This window comes from Rutilus rutilus, assembly GCF_951802725.1.
Source record: "Rutilus rutilus genome assembly, chromosome: 11".
NCBI lineage: Eukaryota > Metazoa > Chordata > Actinopteri > Cypriniformes > Leuciscidae > Rutilus > Rutilus rutilus.
This window is the reverse complement of record NC_140216.1, coordinates 29,128,283-29,152,906: the sequence shown is the minus strand read 5'-3', so window position 1 is coordinate 29,152,906 and position 24,624 is coordinate 29,128,283. Positions and strand designations below refer to the sequence as shown.

Here is a 24,624-nt window from a genome sequence, read left to right as displayed (position 1 = left end):
AAAAAAACACCCTAATGTACAAAAATAAGAACAACATAATAATTGAAATATATATGAAAAGTATATAATGTGATGCGTTATACAGAGACTTCTTTTTTACTGTTTTTTTTTATAAGTAGTATTTTGGTAACACTTTAAAGTCTTTATGTATCATGTATTATGAAGGTATTCATTATGTATGTTATAATGCCTTATATATTTTCATAAATAATTGTAATAATTGTAAAATTGTTTGTCATGTATTTTAATGCAATAGATAGACTTTCTAAAGGTATAAAAATTAAGTTTATAATGTATTATAACTGTGGTTACAATTATTCATTAAATCATACAATCCATTATAAGCTGCATTACAAGGCATAATTAACGCATTATATATAAAGGCTTTAAGCTTAAAGTGTCGCCGTATTGGTTACTAACAAACATAGTGTAAACAAAGTGCACATTGAAAATATAGTCTCACCATGCTATATATATATCACCATCATTTATATCATAATTTGTACTTTTTACTTTCAATAAAACATATCTAACAGTATTTTACATGTACATACATTACTGTCCTGTTAAATAAAAATGTACAAAATATAGAGGTGACTAAATAAAGAGTGACACATTGTTGGCCAATTAACCAGTAAGAACATGATGTTTTAACTGTAGCATTTATAAATTAGTTTCATTACAAACATTTGTTATTACAATTTATATTTTTACTGACATTTAGTCTAATGGGTAATTGGTCACAGAAAATTTTGTTAAAAGTACATATCTCAAGTAAGTGTTTTTGTTAGCAAAAATCAGATGACGAATCAGAAGAAATCAGTCAAAGAATCTTGATTTAAAAAAAAAAATTAAGTTCACCTCTGTTAGAGTTGAATGTCACATTGTACAGCGACTCATTGTCCAGTTCTTGCTTTGTGACTGTAACGCTGTCTGGTTTAATTGTCCACAAATCATTCAGAGCGTTCTGCAACTCCATCGCTGATGCATTAACTGGGATCGGCCCTACAACATGCAAAGCAACTCCAGTAAACATTACAAACATGCAAACAGATGTAATGCAGAAGGGTGAATTCAAAAATTAGAAGCACATAAAAATGAGATATTTTTGCTTCATCAAACACACATTTATAGTGCTGTGTGAACTAATGCACCTGTTTTAAGATCTCCATATGCCAGGAAGTAGTATGTGTTTTCACAGTTGCTCAGAGAGAAACAATCACTGCTGATTCTCAGAGTCTGGACCTCGTTGATGGGGGCTTTTGGCCTCCACCCCACGAAACGAACCACCTAAAACAGTAAAGAATTAAAAGAAAATGCACATTGCAGGTAGAGGAGATGATATCTGACACATTTCTAAGGCCATTCCTTTCCCTAAAGTGCATCTGTGAGCTCTCTTACCTGTTTTTCAGGGACTTTATCATAATATGTGTTAATCCGTTGTTTCTCATTAACAGCCTCAACTGTCTGCTGGGCAGTGAAAGGGCTGATCTCTTTTAAAAAGGCCACATCCACTGAAGCTACTACTCCATACTCCTGCACTAGAATCTCAATGTAGTACCTGTAGCACATTGAAAGATGTTTCATACTGACTATACTGTAATCAATATAGTCAATAATAACAATAATAATGACAAAAAGACTAATAGAGAGCAAACATTTATGACTTTTTAAAAAAAATTTACTTGAAAACCTTCACTTACGGTTTTCCCTTCTCTAAGCGCATGACGTCTGACCTCTGAGTGTTATAGCTGAAGAAACTGCTTGTATAGTTAGGCTGTGATGCAATCTTAACCTGAAATAAAACAAAATTATTACATTTAAATTAAATTAAAATATGCTTGTAAGTTACTAGCCTCTACACAGCCAGTGTGTCAGTGTATTGCAAGCACTTAGCACACTTTGTAATCCTTTTTTAAAATTAGGTATCATTCGAAAGCTTAACCACACATCATTAATCCTGTAAAAAAAATCATTTTTTGTCCCCTTTCATCATTTCCATGGAAAGGGTACATTAAACCTTTTAGCTGGCTTAATTTCCGTGATATCAACTTCAAATTTGGTAAACAACTTGGTTAAACACATGGCTTCAGTTTTTCTAGCAATTTTAGAGTCCAAATTATTTTGTAAAATATTTTGTGTAAAATAAAAAAACATTTAGTTCAGTACATTTGCTTTACAACTATATTAAACCTTTAACTTTTTTACACTTTAATTTTTCTGATGCTGCTTTCACTTCTGCAATAATCTTCTAAGTGCTTTCTTTAAAATAGATCCACCTTAGGTCTGTATTCCAAAGCATTCATACATTATAACCATTTAAGTTAATATATATCCTTAAAAAGGCAGTTAACAGGATAATTGCTAGCACTGATAACTACTGAAATTATGAAATGATGATTTTATTGTCATTCAGGTACCTTATCCTGGGGAAGACCTGTCTTGCTGAAATATAGCTGGCATCGGTCGTCTGCTTTGATTCGGAAATAGTAGTTGTCGGTCTCCGTTGGAACAAAGAAACCACTCAATCGTGCCACAAAGTTATCAATTTCATTGGGCCAAACATAGGACAGCGAATCCACCCACTGGACAGAGTATCCAGGCCTACTAGAATTATAATTCAGGACGTCCTCAAGAAGGTTTGGAGAAGACCTGTTCCACATCTCCATTTTAAAACCTCTGCCACCTACAAACATGATAATTTAATCATCACTCAATACAATCAAGACAGTACTGTAATAGGAATGTGCATTTTACATGTGTAATTAATTTCATAAATAGTAAGGGAGACCTCAGCATTTTGTACATTTTTACTTCAATTAATAATTTTCAGGGTAGGTTTCAAAGTCAATTTCTGTACGAACACATACCTTAAAGTCATGGCTATTAAACATGTCCACCATTATTAACCAGGAAAAAAATACTCTGTACTATAAATTAAATTAAATTAAATTAAATTAAATTAAATTAAATTAAATTAAATTAAATTAAATTAAATTAAATTAAATTAAATTAAATTAAATATTACGATCAAAGAGACGAATACAAAGGAATTATTTAAATTCCAGTTTCCTTGCTGTCAATTATGTGATGGCCTCTGATATACAATGTCCTGTTTAAAACAGTCAGTTACGTGACAAAAGGGAATCATGGTCTTGCTTGAGATAATGTGTTATGACACTTCAACAGTGTCAAAGTCAAATATTCTCGCGTGTGGAGCGCAGAATTCCACTGTCGTGCCAACAGTGTCTATGGAAAAGATTTTTACAATAATATTACGTCATCATAATAGATCTGACTTCAGATAAGCTTCTCACCAGGAAACACTGTCATATTGGTTCTTTCATAACCAGGTGTTATGCAAACAATCCTCTCATTTGATACACTCTGAATCTGACACTCACGACCTGAGGAAACAAATTATAATAAAAAAAGAATCTTTTTGTATTATTTTATAAATAATTTATATAATCATTTGGATAATTATAATTAGTCACAATAATTAATTGTATTATATTATATCACATAGCAAATATTGATATATATATATATATAGAGAGAGAGATATAGATATATATATATATATATATATATTTGTATTCAAAGGGTTACCTCCTACTAACACCATGGCTGGCTGGTCAGTCTCATCAAAGTAATGTCCCTGAATGGTCAGTAATGTGCCGCCCAACATGCTGCCCTCAGAGGGAGAAACTCCTGTCACCTCTGAAAGAGAACAGGCCATGTTATTATTTTATTTTTTTTATCTGATTTTGTGCAGGCAATTCCATGCTGTATTATTTAAGAAGAAGAAATGTTATCCACACCTGCGTATGTCTGGAACATGGCAAGCTTGTTCAGTGCTGAGATGCTGAAAACCCCAAAGTCTGGCAAACTCCTAAAAAAAGAAAATATGTGTTTTGTCTACTTTTCTATTAACAGCATGCAGAGAATTTGATGTAAAGTTTAGTAAAGTAAAATCAAACTTCTCTGACCTCCCAAATTGACCGTCGATAATGTAACTGAGGTTGTGATGACCTGAAAACCAAAGACAATGACATTTAATCTAACAAAAATATATAGTGAATGAATAATTATTGAATGTTTTAATAATAACGTGTCCTCACCAACATACGTTCCAGTCATTTTACAGCTCATATATCCCCACTGACTGCCCTCATAATCCAAAAAGAGGCCATACCTGAAAAAATGTATGTGTATTAATGGAGGGTGCATTCACATTTAATGTTTACATTTATTAGTAACTTAATACTTACTTTTCATCTGAATTAGGCTTTAGAAGTTCACAAGGCATGCCTCCCATGTACGCTCTGTTCAAAGAAAACACATTCAAAACAGTTTCAGACAACCTTATGTCAAGACAGAATATATTTAACATTCATACAGTTATATTTTTCCATTGTGTATTAAATATTTGCAGACCTTAAAAATCTTGCATCCAGGCCATTTGAGCTTTTGTCCGTGTTGCTTCCGTACACATCAGTACAGATTCTTCCCCGCAGTGTCACCACAGTCCCTAAAGTTCATTCAGTTTCATTTTTTTTGTGAAAGTTTTTACAAACCAAAAGTAGCAGAGTAATTACAAAAACTAACAAAACCTACCTGGGGGACCAGAGAGTGGACTGATACTTTGAATGCTAGGTGTATAGAATGTTCGGCTCTGTGAAAGCAGTGTGTGTTTTTATGAATATACTGTAATATTTTGAGAAGAGTATATTTTAGTAAGTAGCATAATGAAGTCCATCTCACTTACATAGAACATGCACCAGTAATTCCACTGATATCCATTACAAATGCTACTGGAAGGAATTGGCACGCCATCCACGCTGACCCGAACCTCATAGTCATCTTCTGGCAGAGCTCTGAATATGATGCAATACAAAGCTTTCTTTGAGAAAAAATAAGCTTTCAACATTGGACATAACACTATGCGGTACAACTATTTAAAAGAATTAAAATGTGATTATCTTCCTCATTTATGCACAAATATGTCTAGACTAAAGTCTGCTAGTAAACCTGTTATACAATCAAATGCAAAGGGAATTTAAAAATGCAACAGTTTTTTTAATAATACATACATACAGAATAATTTAGAATGACATTAAAAGAAAGTTCATACAAAAATGTAAATATTCACATTTTCAAATTGCATGAGTAAGATTTGGGAAGATTTTCAGGGAATAAACTATATTAATTTTGGTCTGTTTCTCATACATAGCTTGTATGAACTCAGAAGGCTTGGAGGTCTTATGGACATTTTTATTGATTAAAATTTTCCTTAAAAAAAAATCTGCTTTTGTGTTCCACAGAAGAAAACAAGTCAAGGTTTGAGAGATCAATTTTATATAGGCTTGAAGGATTGAAATTAAAATTGAAGGATTTTGCGTATCCACTAATTTTATTAATTTCTCCTAAGTTTTAGCAATTAGTCAAAATGTACATTCCTCCTTATATATCCCTGATCCCTTTCCTATATGATTTTCACATTTGAATATGTAAAAGAAATCTACTTAATACAATGCCATGACTAATTAAGATAAAAGAAGACTATATTTAGGTTATCTGATTCACAGCTTACCTTGTATAACACATGATCTGATTGGAGTGACTGGAGTCTTTCTCGACATCACAGGGAACAGATCTGGTTCGGGACACCAGCGTCACACTGTTGCCGAAGATTGGGTCATTGGCATTGAGATTGAACTGATTGGCTTGAGCAAAACCTGAGTGGGGGAAAAAAAACGCTATAAGAGACTTTAAACCGCAGTAGCCTACAGCCAACATGTGCAAAATCTGAATTTTGCGGTTAATTTAAAAGCATATTGATTTTTTTTTTTAATACCTTGCCCCTCTATGGTCAGTCTCGTGCCGCCTTTGAGGCTTCCGATTTTTGGGATCACTTTGTTGACACGTTGTGCTCCTGTCAGGATGGAGATTAATAGGCTACTAAAATCTATTAATTTAATGTACAAATGTCTGTGACGCTTTTAGGATGACAACACTGATATGAAATTAAGCAAAACGTTCAGAATGACTGAGGTAAACAACAAAAAAAGTGGAAGATAAATCCAGCGCGTACCTGCGGAACTCCACAGTAAAATACAAACTGTGAGCGGCAGGTGAAGCTCCCGTCGCACGTGCCTCATCCTGACAGACTCGCGCGCTTCAAAACAAAGCCGCCTGCAGTTACTGTATCCCTTCTGCACAAACAATATACATATACCATTTGTATTTCTATTACAAAACAAATTTTAACAAAAATGGTAACAGACTTTAATTTATATATATATATATATATATATATTAGTGCTGTCAACGTTAACGCGTTAACGCATGCGATTAATTTTTGTCTGGTTTAACGTGTTAAAATATTTAACGCAATTAACGCAGCATCCGTCTTTTCTGCCATCCGTTGGCTAGCTTTACATTATATGATCACGCTCTTATTCATTTAAATGCTTTTAAACATTTCAAGCGCGGCAAGACAAAAGAGAATGCGCTGTCTGTGAATGTCCTTATGTGACACACACACACACACACACACATAGACAGGGCGCCAGAATCCAGTTCTCTTTCGCGCTTGAACTAACAATAACAATAACAATAATTTTGTCGATTATCCTCATAAGAGCAGTCTTAAATGATTTATATAAAGTCTAAAATGAACAAAGAGTTGCGAGAGAATGAGGCGCGTGTGAGATCCATAGACAGTATATAAACGGTGAGCTCCGCGTGTGTGTGTGTGTGTGTGTGTGTGTGTGTGTGTCTGCTCTTAAAGGGACAGCAGCCAATAAAGCTTTCTGTCAGTAAAGTTAAAGAACAAAGGGAACAGAGAAAATGACTCACTGCTGTTGACTAAATAACTTTTGTAGCTTTAATAAGGATTAACTATTTAATTTATAGTTTATGCAGTGCAGACTGCATATAACTTTGATAACTTTATTAAATTTCTGTATATTTCCTAACTGTTAAGACAGGAAGGGCACGAATAAATATGACATTTATTATGGGTTTATGTTAGCATTGTTTTAAGTTCACTTAAATTAAAAACTGTTATATTTTTGAAGCCTAATAAATGTGAAAAAAAAATAATATCAGTAATACTGGCCTTCATTCATAAAAAGATGCCATTAAACAATTATTTAAAATATACTGTCTTTATGTTGTTTCTACATTAATTTGATTAACTGTGAAATTATTACATTATAAAATATATTAAAAACGTACAAAAACATTTCTTTTTTTATTGCGATTAATTGCGATTAATCACAGAAAAAATGTGTGATTAATCTAGTTAAAATTTTTAATCGATTGACAGCACTAATATATATATATAAATAAAAACAGACAGAAATTGTAAAAAAATACTATAGGCTACATGATTATTATTGAAGTATTAGATCAAAAGTAATCGATATGCAAAGATAGTTTATGTATGGTGTAATTTATGTATTTTTTATGTAATGATATATATTTATATATTTATATATACATATATATACATATATACACACACACACACACACACACACACACACACACACACACACAGTCATTTATATATATAGATAAAAAATGTAAACTTCACACTGACCATAATTAAGACTCACATACCTGTTATAGCACTCTTAGGGAAATCCAAACACCAGTGGCTCACTTTTGAAAAAGAGCTCACTCTTTTTATACTACATGCCCACAGGGTGGCAAGAGGAGATTGGCTGTTAAAGCACCATGGTAAATCCAAACACCAGTGGCTGATTTGTTAAAGGTGTTGACGTAATTTTCAATAAAATGAATGGGTGAATCTTACATCTATCACTGTAAAAAAAATACTGTAGAATTTACAGGAATTTACTGGCAAAAAGGTTGCCAATAAAATCCTGTAAAATAGCTTTTAGTTGCTGTAAAATGGATTACAGTATTATACTGTTAAGCAATTTACAGTAAATTGTTGTTTGTGGAATACAGTATATTATTTCTTTTTTACAGGATAATAAAATTCATCTTGTATCAGTGGCGGATACAGAACGTCATTAATGGGTGGGCCTGGTGAATATACGGAGGGGCCTCGGTTTTTTAAGCTTATATACACGACCAGTGGCGTAACTTTGCGCGAGCCACACGAGAAAACACTATATCCGCGCCACATCGCAGCGGCAACGAGCACTTTGATCACTTGATTAAAAAAAAAACACATTTCAGAGCTAGATAAGTCTCTTATTTAAAAAACGAACGAAATGAATGCTCTGCCAGTTAACTGGAGATGTTTTATTTATTTGTAGAATTGGTACATTCGTGCCGCGAGATGTTTTAAAAAGTGGTGGGGACAATATCGACCCTGGCAAATTACGCCTGTACACGCCTGATAAATATGTCAACTATAGAAGCAGATCGGTGCTTCGGTAGTGAATTTAAATAGGTCTATGCCTTGTACTCATGTCAAGTCAGCCCCCGGCTGCTTTAGACCTCATCTGTCTGTTACGCGACTCGCATGTAGACTATCACAACGTTAAGTCAATGCGCGCACGGAGAGCGGTGTTGCGTGATAGCATCACTGGACTGACACGTGATATGCCGACATAATATTTTTATTTTGTAGCTATTTTTCGTAGCTACTGTACATAAATGTCCTCAGGAACCTATTGAAATGAAATTATTAATTAATTCATTATTATTATTATTAAAATTAAAAATGTAATTTGTTTTTATTAATCTGATTGGGTGGGCCACCGGTCAATCTGGGTGGGCACGGGCCATAAATTTGAATTTTACCCATACCCATAAATCCGCGCCTGTCTTGTATTATACATTACAGTAATTTTTTGTAATTACCATAAATTACAGAATTTACCTGGCAACTAAAGTTGCCAATAAAATCCTGTAAATGCCCCAAAAGCCAGAATGTTGCTGTAACCATTTTTACTTTCAAAATGCTGTAAATAATTATTTTAACAGTAGACAGTACTCTATAATTTACCATTATATTGATGTAAATGCATTAAAATAAACATTAAAAAAAATTTAAAATAAATAAAAATAAAAATCAAAGTCAAAGCTGTTGTAAGAAAAATATTTAATTTGCAAATTACTGCAAGACATTCACTGGTAACAACAATTTTTCAAGTTTTTCAACTTTCAGAAAATAAAATCACAGTACCCAAATATCTTGAGACTCTTGAGACTTTAAAGCAATATTCTGGGTTCAATAAAAGTTAAAGGGACAATTCACCCAAAAATAAAAATTAATTAATTCAACTTTATGTTATTCCAAACCTGTATGAGTTTTCTTTCTTCTGGTAAAATATATATATATATATTTTTAATTAGACAGTTGACGGTAGCCATTGACTTCCATATTATTTTTCCCCTACTATATAAAGTCAATGGCTACCGTCAACTGTTTGATTACCAACATTCTTTAAAATATCTTTTTTATGTGTTCAACAGAAGAAAGAAACACATACAGGTTTGGAACGTAAATTATGATGGAATTTTCATTTTTGGGTGAACTATCCCTTTATGCTCAACAGAATGGCATTTTGGTACCAAAACAAACGTGACTCCAGTTACACACTCCAGTTACTTGTGTACACAAGTATGTACACACATTTTTGCTTAAAAGAAAATACAATAAAAATTAAAATGCTTTTGGTGGAAAACAATACTATTAACAAATGCTGTTAATTGAGCTTCTAAAACCAATATATTACATTTCAAAACATTTAAGGGATAGTTCACCCAAAAATGAAAATTCTGTCATCATTTACTCACCCTTATGTTGTTCCAAACCTGTGTGAGTTTCTTTCTTCTGTTGAACACAAAATAAGATATTTTGAAAAATGTTTGTAACCAGACAGTTGATTGTAGCCATCGACTTCCATAGTATTTTTTTTTTTCCCCACTATGGAAGTCAATGACTACAATCAACTGTTTGGTTACCAACATTCTTCAAAATATCTTATTTTGTGTTCAACAGAAGAAAGAAACTCACACAGGTTTGGAACAACATAAGGGTGAGTAAATGATGACAGAATTTTCTTTTTTGGGTGAACTATCCCTTTAAGGTTTTTTTATTTTAATTTAACATCAAGTAAAGTAATTTTTTACATTTTGTTTGTGTAAGGTGACCACTTTTTGGCAGTGAACGATCTTATTGAACAAGATCAAAAATGTTAGAACATAACATTCCTCAAAGCAATTGTCATTTTATTGACATCTCTTCCTGTAGTTGTGGTTGATGCATGTTAACTTACATGCTTAACCACTCAAAGTCCATAAGCCTTCTGAGAAGAGTACACACATGAGGATTGACTGTGTTGTTCCTCTTCTCTGAGGTCTTTCTACTTTTTTTTACTTTTGTTGTGGCTGTCTTGGTGCCAGTGGGTGGGTTGATTCCAACAAAACATCTGCACAAAAATCAGTCAGAAAAACACAAGCAGAAGCTTTAGGATCGTGTGCAGAATTTAATGAAAGTTGTTCAATAAAATGTTTATTTAAAAAATACCACTTTACAATAAGCTTTTTTTTTTTACTACTAATGTATTTTAAAGGGTTAGTTCACCCTACATTTGTCATCATTTACTCATCCTCAAGTTGTTCCAAACCTGTATGAGTTTCTTTCTTCTGTTGAACACAAAAGAGGATATTGCAAAGAATGTGTAACCAAATAGGTCCCCATTGTCACGTTTCTGTTCTGTCTGAGTGTTTTTGTCACTGATCACGTCTTCCTTTGTTCTGTTTTCCCGCCACTCCTTGGTTTCCACGGTTACTGTCATTTAGTTCATTTGTCACACCTGGTTCCACGTTAGTCTTGTCAGCTGTGTCTTGTTTCCCTGATCTGTTCTCACATGTATTTAAGCCTTGAGTGTTGCCTTGTTCTGGGTCGGTTCTACTTTGTTCACAATGTTATTAGTAAGGTGTTTAGTGTGAATGTTTATGTTAATAATAATATTATTAATAATAGTTAATAATAGTATTATGTATAATATGGTAACCATAATGTTTCATATTCTGGAGCGTGCTGTGCGTTTGAATGTATCATATTTTGGAGCATGCTGTGCGTTTGAAAGTATCATATTTTGGAGCATGCTGTGCGTTTGAATGTATCATATTTTGTAGCGCGATCGCGTTTGAAAAGCAAAACGCACCAAACATTAGGCTTTATGTTTTTACTATTATCTCATTTCATATCATCATAACGAATGGAAACATTTGAAGTAACATATGATAATCAATATATTTTTCTCTAGCGTAGTTGTTACTGAAATCTGTTGGAAGATTTATAGGCTGCTATAGGTTATTGTTATTATTATTTTATGCAGCACTGCGCATAGCCTATGCCTACAAGGCACAACAAACCTGGTGTTCATTATATTATATATTGTTGGAAATGTGTGTGTGTGTGTGTGTGTATTAGGGGTGTAAGAAAAAATCGATACACATGAGTATCGCGATATTTTATTTTGCAATACTGTATCGATTTTCAAAAACGCAATATCGATTTTTTTTTTTTTTTTTTTTTTTTTTTTACGTCCAAAAATATTCATGGTAAGACGGTGGTTCACGTTTATGTTGTTTAAAAGGCTCACCGAACGGTGCGTGTCCACTGGCACGGAGCGAGCGGAGCAAGCGTTTTCAATTCATTCCATGGAAGTCGAGCTTCACGCTCAGCAGTGCATTTTGGGATTGACAGCGGACCGGAGAAAGCGTTGAGAGCGACTGAGAGCGTCAAAAGGTTGGGCAGTTCTCGACTTTATGCAAATATCAAGCGAAAAACGCGGTCGGCAGTTTATGATGGATTTAGTACGTAAATCATTTTGTTTACAAATTAGATGCTTTGCAGTTGTTTATATATGTTAAAGATTTTATTTTGGATGTGTTTATTATTACATTGGCTGGGTTTATAAAATTGAAAGGATCTTTGCTTGGTGCATTTGGAAACAAAGCTTGTCTATTTCTAAATGTAATCGCGTGCATGATGATTATACTGTCCGTGTGTTGAAAAAAACAAACACACTCGTAACAGACACACCCCAAAGCGGAGACGTTACAGCGTTGCCAGCGGCACCGAGCGTAGTTTTTCCGCTGTAGTGGACGTGCACCGTGAAGCTGCGCGTTCACACCAAACGCGAATAGAGTGTCTGGCGCGAGTGATTTCAATGTTAAGTTAATTAATAAAATAAATAAATTTAAGCAACATAAAAAATACAAGCTAAAATACAACGGGCAAAGGTCATTTAATAATTTAAAGATTTTGGAACATTGTACATTACCTAAGACAATCAGTCTCGGAGAGTCTGGAAGTGTTGAATTTTTTTCCACATTAGCAGCTGTTGCCAACACCTAAGTTACAAGAAATAAAAAATGCAATAGCATTTTTAATAGCAATAGCAATAGTATTACTCTCTCGTGTTGACACAGTTTACAGTGATACATCTCTCATTTAGATTTAGGTTCAAGTTAAATTGAGAAAACGATAATTATGGGAACTAAAATATAAAATCTTTTGCCAATTTCGACGGATGCATTCCTTCAACATTGTTCACTGCAAATTACGTTCAATTTACCGGTAGTTATGACGCAGCAGGCCTTTGTTTTTACACGCTCTCAAAAAAATCCAAACTGGTGAAATAAATGAGAAAATCGCAGCATCCAACGATTTTAAAATCATATATTCTAATGTTTTTCGTCAGCAAAGCAATCTGCACATTATGGGAACTTTGAACACAAGTGAAATAAATTAAAATATAAAATATTTTGCCAATTTCGACGGATGCATTCCTTCATCATTGTTCGTGCAAATTACGTTACGTTCAATTTAGTTATGACGCAGCAGGCTTTTGTTAACACTGGTTTTACATGCTCTCAATAAAAAAAAAAAATCCAAACTGGTGAAATAAATGAGAAAATCGCAGCCTCCAACGATGTTAATATCATATATTCTAATGTTTTTCGTCAGCAAAGCATTCTAACGTTACACGTAACTTAACGTTATTAATGTATGTAGTTTTGTCAATATGTCGTGTCTGCCAAACTGCAAATGCTCTACAAATACTCTCTCAATCGCAAAGGCGAAGAAAACTGAAAGAAACTGCTGCATTCGTCCATATTAGCATGACATGCGATGTTTTTACCTTTTAGAACAGGTTCGTCTCTCACCACCTGAAAGCAGATGGCGCGCGCGCCCTTTCACGATTCTCGTCTCGCCTGAAACAAGAAATTTAAAGACAACGTCACAATTCTTTACTAAATAAACGTAATGTCATTGGAATCGAGTACGTTTACAACACACTAAATATCCTGATAACACAGTCAGTTGTTAACTAAAAGTCAATACAATTCACTACATCTGACATAGGCCTAAATTTATTAAAATTAAAATTATTAATTCTGTTCAAAATATATGAATCGCTTAAACGTCATTAAAGGTAGGCATTATACATTCGATTTTCATATTTATGAATGTAAATTTAAGAGAACTTACCAAAATTGATTGAATATTGACTTTTATCCTCTGCTGTTCTTGCCGGTTTTCAAACCTGAATGCAGCGTGCGCAATCCCATAATGCCACATCACAGTAAATTGTTGTAAAAACATATGAGCTAACAGTGACAACACTTAATACCTGTAAATTAATTTACAGTTGATAGGGAAGTTTACTGTTAACAACTGTAATACTCATTTTGACCCATAATGCACTGCAAATTACAGTAATAACTTGTAGAATTAGAAAACAATAATTTTCTGTAGAATTTCACTGTAAAAACTACAGCAATTTTTTACACATGCCTAACCCTACCCACAACTCCATCTCTCCACCCCATTAGATGTCCAGAGAGGTGGAGCTGAACGTCATTGACTCTGCAGTGAGCACTTGACTTAAACAGGGAGGGACATATCAAACAGCTCCACCTCTTTTTTAAAACAGCCAATGGCGTTTAGTTTATATCACAGCTCGGCCAGAGCCATTGAGCTCAGTAAAGCAGCAGTTTCCTCCTAATCTCTAACCGTTTCTCCTCCTAATCTCCCCATCGCTTTAAAATACAGCTTTCTGTTCAGAATTCACATAGGTCCGATAAGTTTTCTGGTATGCGCCGACTTGCGCATATAATCCGCTCTGTGCTATCATGAGCAATCACTAACATGAAACCAGACTGTATTCGCCCCAATGGAAAGCATATTTACACAGTCTGAACCGTTCCCTATCCCCTTTATAGTGCACTATGTGCCATTCCTGGATGCTTTAGATTATAGAGAGCATTTGATTGGACAGAAAATCTGATGAGAATCTGAAGTGCAGAGTGATGTCATCAAAATCAGTTACTGAGTCCCAGTTCAGGGGCTGCATCCTTCGAAGGGCGCATTTGAAGGCCGATTGCGTCACTGTGGCGCGAGGTAGACCGGTTTTATTTAATAGCTCAAGATCTAAAATAAATTAAACTAGTATGTTTGTTCAATTCAATTAATTATCTTTTTTTAATGTAAATGAGCTTAAATGTTAAGTCAACACAACTCGCAATTACTTGGTAGATCTATTGGCGTTAGATATTTCAAATTAAAGAATGCTGAGTGAACTCATATATTTATGTACATATTACAAAGGTTTTCTTGTTAGTTTTACATAAAATTGCTTCAATTTGGATTTACTTAAAAAGTGTGATGCAAAAATGGTACATGTATTTTTTAAATAAATCCAACACAAACCATAAATAAGTTTGTGAGTTGTCATCATCTATTCTGGAATGATTGTAATGTATTCTAAAAATAAACTTGTTCTGTCCATCAGCATCATTTTGAGATATCATTTGTCAGTTAACTATGAGTTTAAAAGACTGCGAGGACCAACGACACATCCAGATTGTAACTGCTAGTTGTTTGTAGTTCTTAAGACACAGTCTTAAAGGAACACTCCACAGTTTTTTTAAATAGGGCTTATTCACCGTCTTTCCTACATTTAGATAGGTGGGCAAACGCATTTTTGTCTCAGTGCATGTATTGTTTTAGTTTGGCAGCGCCGCCAATAGCTTAGCTTAGCATAATGAATAGAATCCTTTGTTGCCAGCTAGCATGTCATGAGTAAAAGTGATAAGATTAAGACTAGGCGATTTCCTAGGCAGATATTGACTTGGCACTATATTGGGGGGGAAGCACAGGCGAAGCACTGCTACTTGGGCGCAGAGATATCACACTCACCACCAGTTCGTGTAGTTCAGAGTAGTTTGATTTCTAACATTATTCTCTCAACAGACATTTACATCGATAGTCTGGCGTTATAATTTATTTGCTTTTGGTGTACTGTGAAGTGGGTAAAACTGTTTTAATGGCAGGCTAGCAGTTACCGTTGACTCGCGCTAGCCTAGCACCGGCGAACTATGCAACTGGAAGGACTGGGTGACACCCAGGCTAACTTGGAAATGAGGTCCGATGTCCAAAATCCTGAACCACCCCTTTAACTTAGGGTCTCTTACACGACATCGTTCTGACTGAAAACTATTAATGCGCTCTGGCCTGCTCATTTGCACAACAACAGTGCCTGGTGGCCCGAGAACGCAAACCTTGAAATAGGTTCCAAGGTACAAGCGTTGAAAAATGTAGAAATTTTGAAAAAAAATTATCATCTCTGCGTAAGCTTCAAAAACGCGAATCTGTGAAAACGCTAACGGCTTACACATGCGTATTACGCGTTTAGTCTATAGGTATATGTGCGCAGGCGTGTAGTCTTTCTTTACAAATTGACCTCACCAAATTATTTGTCTTGCCTTAATTAATAATACAGATTTTTTTGTCTCTTCCACGTATCCATGTGAACTGGAATCACTTTGACAACGTTTTATCTGTACAGAGGTAAAGGGAAGGGAATGAGGCCTTCACAGGGGAGAGACTAGTTGACACTTCAGGACTGCATTGTCGTCGTGTCCAGACGCATGTCCTTCATTAGATCTGGATACGGCTTGGATTCGACGGAATGCGGTAAACATCGGGATAAACAGAGAGACTAATATTAGCATAGACGCCATTGTTCTTATGATGTAATTGTAACATGGGAAGCGTTATGGGAAGTGTTCCCGGTTCCGGCTGACCTAATCTATGCAGCCTAACATTGAATTATAGAATTTGATATTGTGTTATGTGTAAGCTAGGTCAAAGAGATGTGTTTTAGTCTAGATTTAAACTTACAGAGTGTGTCTGCTTCCCGGACAATGCTAGGAAGTCTGTTCCAAAGTTTAGGTACTAAATAGGAAAAGGATCTACCGCCAGCAGTCGATTTTGATATTCTAGGTATCAACTGGCTGGAATTTTGAGATCGCAATATGTGAAGGACTATAATGTTTTAAGAGCTCCCTCAAGTACTGCGGAGCTAAACCATTTGGTGCTTTGTAAGTAATCAACAATATTTTTAAAATGTATACAATATTTAATAGGGAGCCAATGCAGTGTTGACAGAATGGGATGAATATGGTCATACTTCCTTGTTCTGGTAAGAACTCTAGCTGCTGCGTTTTGGACCAGCTGTAGTTTGTTTATTATCCGTGCAGGGCAACCACCCATAAGAGCATTACAATAATCTAGCCTTGATGTCATAAACGCATTTACTAACTGTTCCGGATTTGTCATTGTAAGCATAAGTCGTAATTTAGATATATTTTTTGGGATGGAAGAATGTGGTTTTGCAGATACTAGAAACGTGACTTTTTAAATTAAAGATTGGTATCAAAGAGCACACCCAGGTTTCTAACCGACGACGAAAACTTGACAGAGCAGCCATCAAGTGTTAGACAGTATTCTAGATTATTACGCGAGTACGTTTTTTGTCCAATAATTAGAATCTCTTCAATAATTTTCAGAATTAAGTAGTAGGAAATTACTAGTCATCCAGTTTTTTATCTCGGCTATGCATTCCATTAATTTTGTGAATTGGTAAGTTTCGTCAGGGCGTATATAGAGCTGAGTATCATCAGCATAACAGTGAAAACTAATGCCATGCTTCCTAGTGATATCTCCTAAGGGTAGCATGTTGTAATGAGGCTTCAGCAAAGTGAGGATCACTTTAATCTTGTCTTACAATCATGGTCAATCACCAGCAAACACAACAGTAGAGACAAAGTAACTCGTAATCAGAAAACAGGCCAGGGTAGGCAGCAAACTTAAATAAATCAGTCCACAATAGAAAACAGTCCAGGGCAGGAAGCAAAGAATCACAAAGAGAATAAACAGTCCAAGAGTAATCCACGGGAAGACACAAACACAGGAAGAAATGCTCAGAGATGTTCACCAGGGCAAAACAAAACTTTGCAATGTTAATAGCAGCTTAAATAGTCCACTGATGAAAGTCACGTGCAATGATAATCAGTGCCAGGTATGTGAGAGGGAAATGTAGTTCAACCTGGTACGCCTCCTCGCCGTCCACCAAGATGGTCTGCTCCTGCTCCTCCTCCTCCTCCTCCTCCTCCTCCTCCTGCTCCACTGTCAGACCACCAGCGGGTTTGAGAAGTGATGCATGAAAAGTGGGAGAGATACGATAATTAGAAAGAAATGCCAAACTTGTCTGGCAAGTCCATCACAACTCCCACCATTTGCTCTGCGTGTCCTCTCCGGCCCAGGGCTGGCAGGCCACAATCTGCACTTCAGCCATGAGAACAGTGTCGAACTAACCACGAAAGTCCAGCATATCTTCTTCATCCAGCGGAGAAGAAACGATTGCAACTTATACAGTGACATTTGACACTCACGGACCCATCAACGAACCCAATCTTCAACCACTTCAAGAATTGACCATGCAAGTATCAATTTAATGAGGTGCTCTGAAAATGATAAGCTTATGGTTCTTTTCAATGTTAAATAGATATTTTCCATAGTTCTATTTCCTGCTTCCGGTTCCACATCACTCACCCCCTTTACCTATGCATGTATGTATGTATGTATGTATGAATGTATGTATGTTTGTTTAGTGTTAGTTATGTTTGTGAGTTAGTTAATAAAACTTGTGCACAATATGGATTGGTTTCTAAGTGTCTCTGCTTGCATACAAAGTCCCTTTTACGATCTTGATCTTGTTACATGCTCTAAGCACTGTACATGCTAAGGAATAATTATTTTTCAGTGACCATAAAAGATACACTTTTCTTAGAATAAATGAATAATCAAAGAGTTCGTTGGAACTGATTAATTGATTGTAATATTAATTGGCTTACCACAAAGTTAATGTAATTAACTGACCCAAATATTAATAATTAATCATAATTAGTAATTATGGATTATTATTAATATTTCCCCTTTGAGCTAATATTGTTACAATAGCATGAACCCCTTGAGCAGGTTTCGAGTGGCATGCCCTTTCGGTAATAGTAAATAAAAAAAGAAATAGACTTAGCCCTCACACTGTTGAACAAGTCCTGTTACTTAATAAAAAAAACTTTAATTTATTAAATTACCCACAAAATAAAATGTCAGCTCCCCAGTTCACAAGCACTTCACCATTCAACACAATTTTCTTTTCTTTTGATTATATATGCCTACATGAGCCTTGCCTATGAACTCGTAGAATTATGACTGAGGCTAAAGTTTATGTGAATAAGGTTGCATTTGTAGATCAAAGCAGATTCATACAGTTGTTTGTTCATACATTGTATAAGAGCTGCATCAACACTAACACATGACTTATGAGGATTAATTGTATTGCTTTGTGGTTTACAGAGCACAAAGTGATTTATGAAAAAGATTTATGTCTTCTGGGACAGAAAGGCAGCTTTTCCATCTTTTGACCACAAGATGTCATTATATTAGTGTGCAACGTGTTTAAAAGCTTCGAGTAATGAACCATTTTATGATACAGTCGAGGGGTAAAGCCCCAGTGCTTCACAAAGCTTCATTTCACCATCACTAGATATCCAAGCTGCATGGGTTCAGTTTGAGAAGCAGCAGCTCTGGTCCAGCAAGTTATATATGACAGGCTAATCTAAGAGATAAGAGCAGCAACATGAACGAGAGGCAAAACAAAAGTGGATCCGGAAATAACACACAGGATGGCAAGAGCAAAATGGCAGACATGACCCAAACAACGATCTGACAAAGACTGACTGCAACACAAGGGTAGATATAGGGAGAGATAATGAGTGTCAGGTGAGGTTGGCCTGATTAACTCATCAGCGTAATGAGTTGCCCAGCAACACTGAAAGGCAATCAGGCCACAGACAGAAACACAACACATGCAAGGATGAACACACAGACCCATGAACAGTTACACAACCTGTCACTCACATGAGACCATATGAGATCCAATTGTTTCCCGATGGACAATATCAAGTCCCACCCAACATTCATTTCACACGTATTTATGACAGAAGGAAGAAAAGATCACAACTTTGATTTCATGTCAACTTCAATGGAAATGTTTGGAGTTTATATGTTCAAGACAACAGAAGTATCATAGAACTTGATTTTATTGAGCATATAAGAAAGCATATAAATGTATAATTTCCAAAGTAAAGTAATATGAATAGATTTAAATCAAATAAAAACTTTTGTTAAAAGTAACAGTTGTTTTTGTTATTCTACAGTCTCAGAATAATAGTTGTAGCTTACAGATCATGATCATATGTGAAAACAACAGAAGTATATAGACAAAGGCAAATCATTTGAAGGCGAAGTTATATATATATATATATATCATTGGTTCTAGAGTCCCCTGAGCAGAAGGAGTAAACCACTCAACAACATGATACACAGATACACAGATGATGATGACACAGCTGGACTGGAGTCAAAGATGCTGGGGAAATCATCGTCCGTAGTGATGACTACAGAAGAAGGGGTTGTAGATGATCTGAGCGTAAAAGATCTGGACTCAGCTTTCCATTCATTTAGAGTAAAGGCCAACTTCAAGTTATCACCTTTAGAAGAGGTACAGAGAGAGAAATTATCATAAATGCTTAAAATAACAAGTGACACTGGCCCTAAAAAAAAAATCTAAATCATATAGGCTAATAGAGACGACCCACCACTTGCGAAGATGGCTAAGTCAGTGTAATTGGCCCAGCAGCCACTGAACGGGATGGTGGTGTTTCCGTAAAGCCCCTCTGTTGAATTCCCGTTAGCATCTTTGAGCACAGCTGAGATGGTTAGAGTCGTCACACCCACGGACACACACTCACCCTGGAAACAGACACACACAAAAAAGATGCTCTGCTTATTCGATAACAGGTGTGGTTTCCTAGTAATCATTCACCTAGGTAGGGTTACACCAGTCATTCATAAGTTCTTAATTAAAGGGTCATAAAAAACCCTTGATTTAGCACTGGTCGTTTATACCTACTGTAAGATCTGAAGAATTTGTTTTTACTTAAAAATTGGTATTTTAAACATAACCCCTATGACAAAAAAACGTAGCATTAGAGACTACTAACAAAAATCATGAACAAATCAAATGTAGGAGGGCATTTAAAAGGTCTAATAATATTTCCATTACAATAATACCACAGACACAGTGAAATCACCATGGGAAAATCTCAGAGTAAAACTGGGAGTTGTGAAAAATATGATACATCTATGATTTTGCCAGATGAGAAGTTTATCTATGTATCATCTTTTTACTCTTTTAATTAATTTTATAACTGTATCATATATCTCCTTTAATTCCTTTTATAACTGTTTTAATTTTCCGTGCTTTTATTTTGTAATTATTTTAATTCCTTTCTGTGTAAAGCACTTTGAATTTCCATAGTGTATGAAATGAGCTATATAAATAAACTTGCCTTGCCTTACATTTACGAGCACTGCAATCTCTGAACAAATGACACACGCATCAGAAAGAAAGAAAAAAGGCATAGTTCCTTTTTTGTCCATTCATCTTTGAATTTTCGGTCTTCATCATTGTCTTCTGTGTATCAGAATAATGAATCATGTCATTGCGTTGATGATCAAACGTACCACTGTATCAGTGTCGTTATTTGCACACATACAGTATATTACATGTGAAGAAGACATGATGAAGTATATGTGCATACACAGTGCTGGTTCATGTTTGGAGCACTAGAGTAACTGTGCCTCAAGCCTCAAACTGAGCTTGATGACGTAGATGTGACGTGAGCAACCTGTCTGACAGTTGTAAGTCTTCTAGTAGCTGTGCCAAGAGAAATCTGAATCATTCCCTTTCGAATCTTGCAGAGACGGAGAGCGTGAGTAGGAGCTGTCCATGAGCTAGGAGCAGGATCAACTTTATGACTCTCTATGGGCTTCTCCCTTGACTTTATCGGACTTTATGCCTCCACGTCCCCTCGATTGCCTGCGAGCTTCTCCTCCTGTCTATACGGTAATTTCTCTACTGTGTGACAGAGAGTCGCTTGGTTATAACACAATCGTTAGCCTATTTTTACAAAAACGGCTTCTAAGGGGCCATAACGTCTCGGTTACTAATGTAACCATCCGACTGCCGGAGGGGTGCAGAGGAAATCACAGGGTTCGCCAAAGTGGGGAACTCGACTGGAGCAAAAAGCACGTATCCGTTCCGAGGAAGGGAGTGGCGCAGCAAGCCGACACTAGAGCAGGAACTTCGGTGTTACCGGCTAGTTGAAGCGAACACACAGGAAGAAACCGGCTCAACACGTAGGCTATAAAACCTAGCGAACGTGTTAGGTGTCGCCCAGCCCGCAGCTCTACAGAAGTCTGTCAGCGAGGCGCCGTGTGCCAGCGCCCAGGAAGAAGCGACACCCCTAGTGGAGTGGGCTCTCAACCAGGGCGGGCAGGGCACGCCTTGGGCTTCGTAAGCCAAGCCGATGGCATCCACTATCCAGTGGGCCATCCTCTGCTTGGAGACAGCCTTTCCCTTCTGCTGGCCTCCGTAACAGACAAAGAGCTGATCTGAGGTCCTGAGGCTTTCCGTTCTGTCCACGTACATAGCGCGAACGGGACAGAGAAAAGCCAGGGCTGGGTCTGCCTCCTCCGAAGACAGCGCTTGCAGGTTCACTACCTGGTCCCGGAAGGGAGTGGTAGGAACCTTGGGCACGTATCCGGGCCGGGGTCTCAGGATCACGTGAGAGTTATCCGGGCCGAATTCTAGGCACGATTCGTCGACCGAAAATGCATTCAGGTCCCCTACCCTCTTGATAGAGGCCAGTGCAACCAGGAGTACTGTCTTACAGGACAGGATTTTTAACTCAGCTGATTGCAGAGGCTCAAAGGGTGGTCTCTGAAGTGCCGAAAGGACCAGAGACAAATCCCAAGAGGGTATAGAGAGTAGGCAAGGAGGATTCAGTCTCCTCGCTCCCCTCAGGAACCTGACGATCAGGTCGTGCTTTTCCAAAGACTTACCCTCAACTGCATCGTGATGTGCAGCAATAGCGGCAACATACACTTTAAGGGTGGAGGGAGACAGCCTTCGCTCCAGCCCTTCTTGCAGGAAGGAAAGCACGGCTCTGATCGAGCAAGATCGGGGGTTCTCCTCGTGATAAGAAAACCAGTCAACGAACAGGTTCCACTTCAACACATAGAGGTGCCTCGTAGAGGGGGCTCTAGCGGAAGTGATGGTGTCAACTACCACAGGGGGTAGGTCACCTAGAACCTCCGCGTCCCATCCAGGGACCAGACATGGAGTTTCCAGAGGTCTGGACGCGGGTGCCATAGGGTGCCCCGTCTCTGAGAGAGCAGGTCTTCTCTCAGAGGAATGGGCCAGGGAGGGGCTGTCGCGAGGAGCACTAGTTCCGGGAACCAGGATCGGTTGGGCCAATACAGCGCAACTAACAAGACCTGCTCCTCATCCTCCCTGACTTTGCACAAGGTCTGTGCAAGAAGACTCACTGGGGGAAACGCATACTTGCGTAGGCCCCGGGCCAGCTGTGTGCCAGAGCATTCGAGCTGAGGGTCCCCTCGGTCAGGGAATAGAACAACTGGCATTGAGACGTGTCCGGGGCGGCAAACAGATCTACCTGTGCGGTCCCGAAGTACCTGAAAATCAGCTGGACCACCTGAGGATGGAGTCGCCATTCTCCCGGTAGCACCTGCTGCCGTGAGAGCTCGTCAGCTGCACGGTTGAGCAGGCCCGGAATAAAAATGGCACGAAGCGACCTCAGATGCTTCTGACTCCAGAGGAGGAGATGGCGGGCGAGTTGTGACATGCGGCGGGGGAGTAGACCACCTTGGCAGTTGATGTACGCAGCGGTCGCAGTGCTGTCCGTACGGACCAGTACGTGCTTGCCTAGTAGCAGCATTTTTAAGCGGCTCAGCGCAAGACGTACTGCTAACAACTCGAGGCAGTTGATGCGCCAATGCAGTTGAGGCCCCGTCCACAGACCTGAAGCTGCATGCCCGTTGTACGTGGCCCCCCAGCCGGTGGCAGAGGCATCCGTGGTGACCACAGAGTGCCTGGACACTTTCTCCAGGGGAACACCTGCCCGCAGGAACAAAGGGTCGGACCACAAGCTGAGAGTTTGGCGACAGTGCGGAGTCACTTCGACCCGGCACGAGCCGCTCTGCCACGCCCATCTCGGGACTCGATCGTGGAGCCAGTGTTGGAGCGGCCTCATATGAAGCAATCCGAGCGGCGTTACCACGGCTGCAGATGCCTTATGCCCCAGAAGCCTCTGAAAAAGTTTCAGTGGTGCCGCAGTTCTGCGTCTGAGCGTGCTCACCCAGTTCAACACTGACTGGACACGGGCCTCGGTGAGGCGCGCTGTCATGTTGACCGAGTCCAACTCCATACCGAGAAAAGAGATCCTCTGCCCGGGGGTGAGTTTGCTCTTTTCCCAGTTGACCCGAAGCCCTAGGTGGCTGAGGTGACTGAGCACCATGTCCCTGTGTTCGCACAACTGCTCTCTCGACTGGGCCAGAATAAGCCAGTCGTCGAGGTAGTTGAGAATGCGAACACCACGCTCCCACATGGGAGCAATGGCTGCCTCCCCGACTTTTGTGAAGACGCGGGGCGACAGGGCCAGCCCGAAGGGTAAGACCTTGTACTGATATGCCCGTCCCTCGAATGCAAAGTGAAGAAATGGTCTGTGTCGAGGGAGAATCGAAACATGAAAGTACGTGTCCTTCAGGTCGATTGCTGCAAACCAATCTTGGGGACGGATGCACTTGAAAATGCGTTTCTGTGTAAGCATCTTGAATGGTAGCCTGTGAAGGGACCGGTTCAGGACGCGCAGGTCCAATATTGGTCGTAACCCACCACCTTTCTTGGGTACAATGAAGTACGGGGTGTAGAAGCCGGTCTTAATATCGGCTGGAGGGACCGGCTCGATCGCGTCCTTCGCCAGTAGGACTGCGATCTCTGCCCTGAGCACAGGGGCATTGTCCGCCAGAACACGGGTGAACAGAATGCCCTTGAAAACAGGGGGGCACCGGGTGAACTGAATCACATAGCCGAGTCTGATAGTATGGATGAGCCAGCGAGACGGGCTGGAAAGCGCTAGCCAGGCTCCCAGACGCCAAGCAAGCGGGACCAATGGCACCACAGACGTACCCGGGGTGGGGCAGTGCGGCAGAATGCAGGGACCCGACTCGGACGGCATAGCGGCCCGAAGTGGGGTCTGAGTGTGTGGTGCAACACATACCTGCTTCCGTCGAAGGGCAGAGTGAGTGTGTGGAGGCGTCAGTGTGTCCGGAAAACAGCCACT

General features: G+C 38.2%; 2 protein-coding genes across 2 annotated transcripts in view; both read right to left on the bottom strand.

Moving 5' to 3' along the window:
* LOC311299728 (fibrocystin-L-like) overlaps positions 1–6,164 on the bottom strand; it is a gene marked incomplete at its 5' end in the record, with an annotated part of 62,324 nt that extends 56,160 nt beyond the window's left edge. The window contains 17 exons of the mRNA XM_084423524.1: positions 862–1,005; positions 1,155–1,290; positions 1,402–1,561; positions 1,704–1,795; positions 2,421–2,686; positions 3,318–3,407; positions 3,613–3,723; positions 3,825–3,895; positions 3,993–4,035; positions 4,125–4,198; positions 4,275–4,328; positions 4,441–4,534; positions 4,621–4,678; positions 4,772–4,880; positions 5,597–5,741; positions 5,861–5,938; positions 6,098–6,164. Of these exons, the coding sequence (XP_084279650.1) occupies positions 862–1,005; positions 1,155–1,290; positions 1,402–1,561; positions 1,704–1,795; positions 2,421–2,686; positions 3,318–3,407; positions 3,613–3,723; positions 3,825–3,895; positions 3,993–4,035; positions 4,125–4,198; positions 4,275–4,328; positions 4,441–4,534; positions 4,621–4,678; positions 4,772–4,880; positions 5,597–5,741; positions 5,861–5,938; positions 6,098–6,164 (1,792 nt within the window). The remainder of the gene's footprint in view (positions 1–861; positions 1,006–1,154; positions 1,291–1,401; positions 1,562–1,703; positions 1,796–2,420; positions 2,687–3,317; positions 3,408–3,612; positions 3,724–3,824; positions 3,896–3,992; positions 4,036–4,124; positions 4,199–4,274; positions 4,329–4,440; positions 4,535–4,620; positions 4,679–4,771; positions 4,881–5,596; positions 5,742–5,860; positions 5,939–6,097) is intronic.
* A 13,277-nt stretch (positions 6,165–19,441) lies between these two features.
* Positions 19,442–24,624, bottom strand: part of pkhd1l1.1 (PKHD1 like 1, tandem duplicate 1) — a gene marked incomplete at its 5' end in the record, with an annotated part of 65,646 nt that continues 60,463 nt past the window's right edge. The window contains 2 exons of the mRNA XM_084422953.1: positions 19,442–19,908; positions 20,017–20,170. Coding sequence (XP_084279079.1) covers positions 19,694–19,908; positions 20,017–20,170 — 369 coding nt within the window. The 3' untranslated portion in view covers positions 19,442–19,693. The remainder of the gene's footprint in view (positions 19,909–20,016; positions 20,171–24,624) is intronic.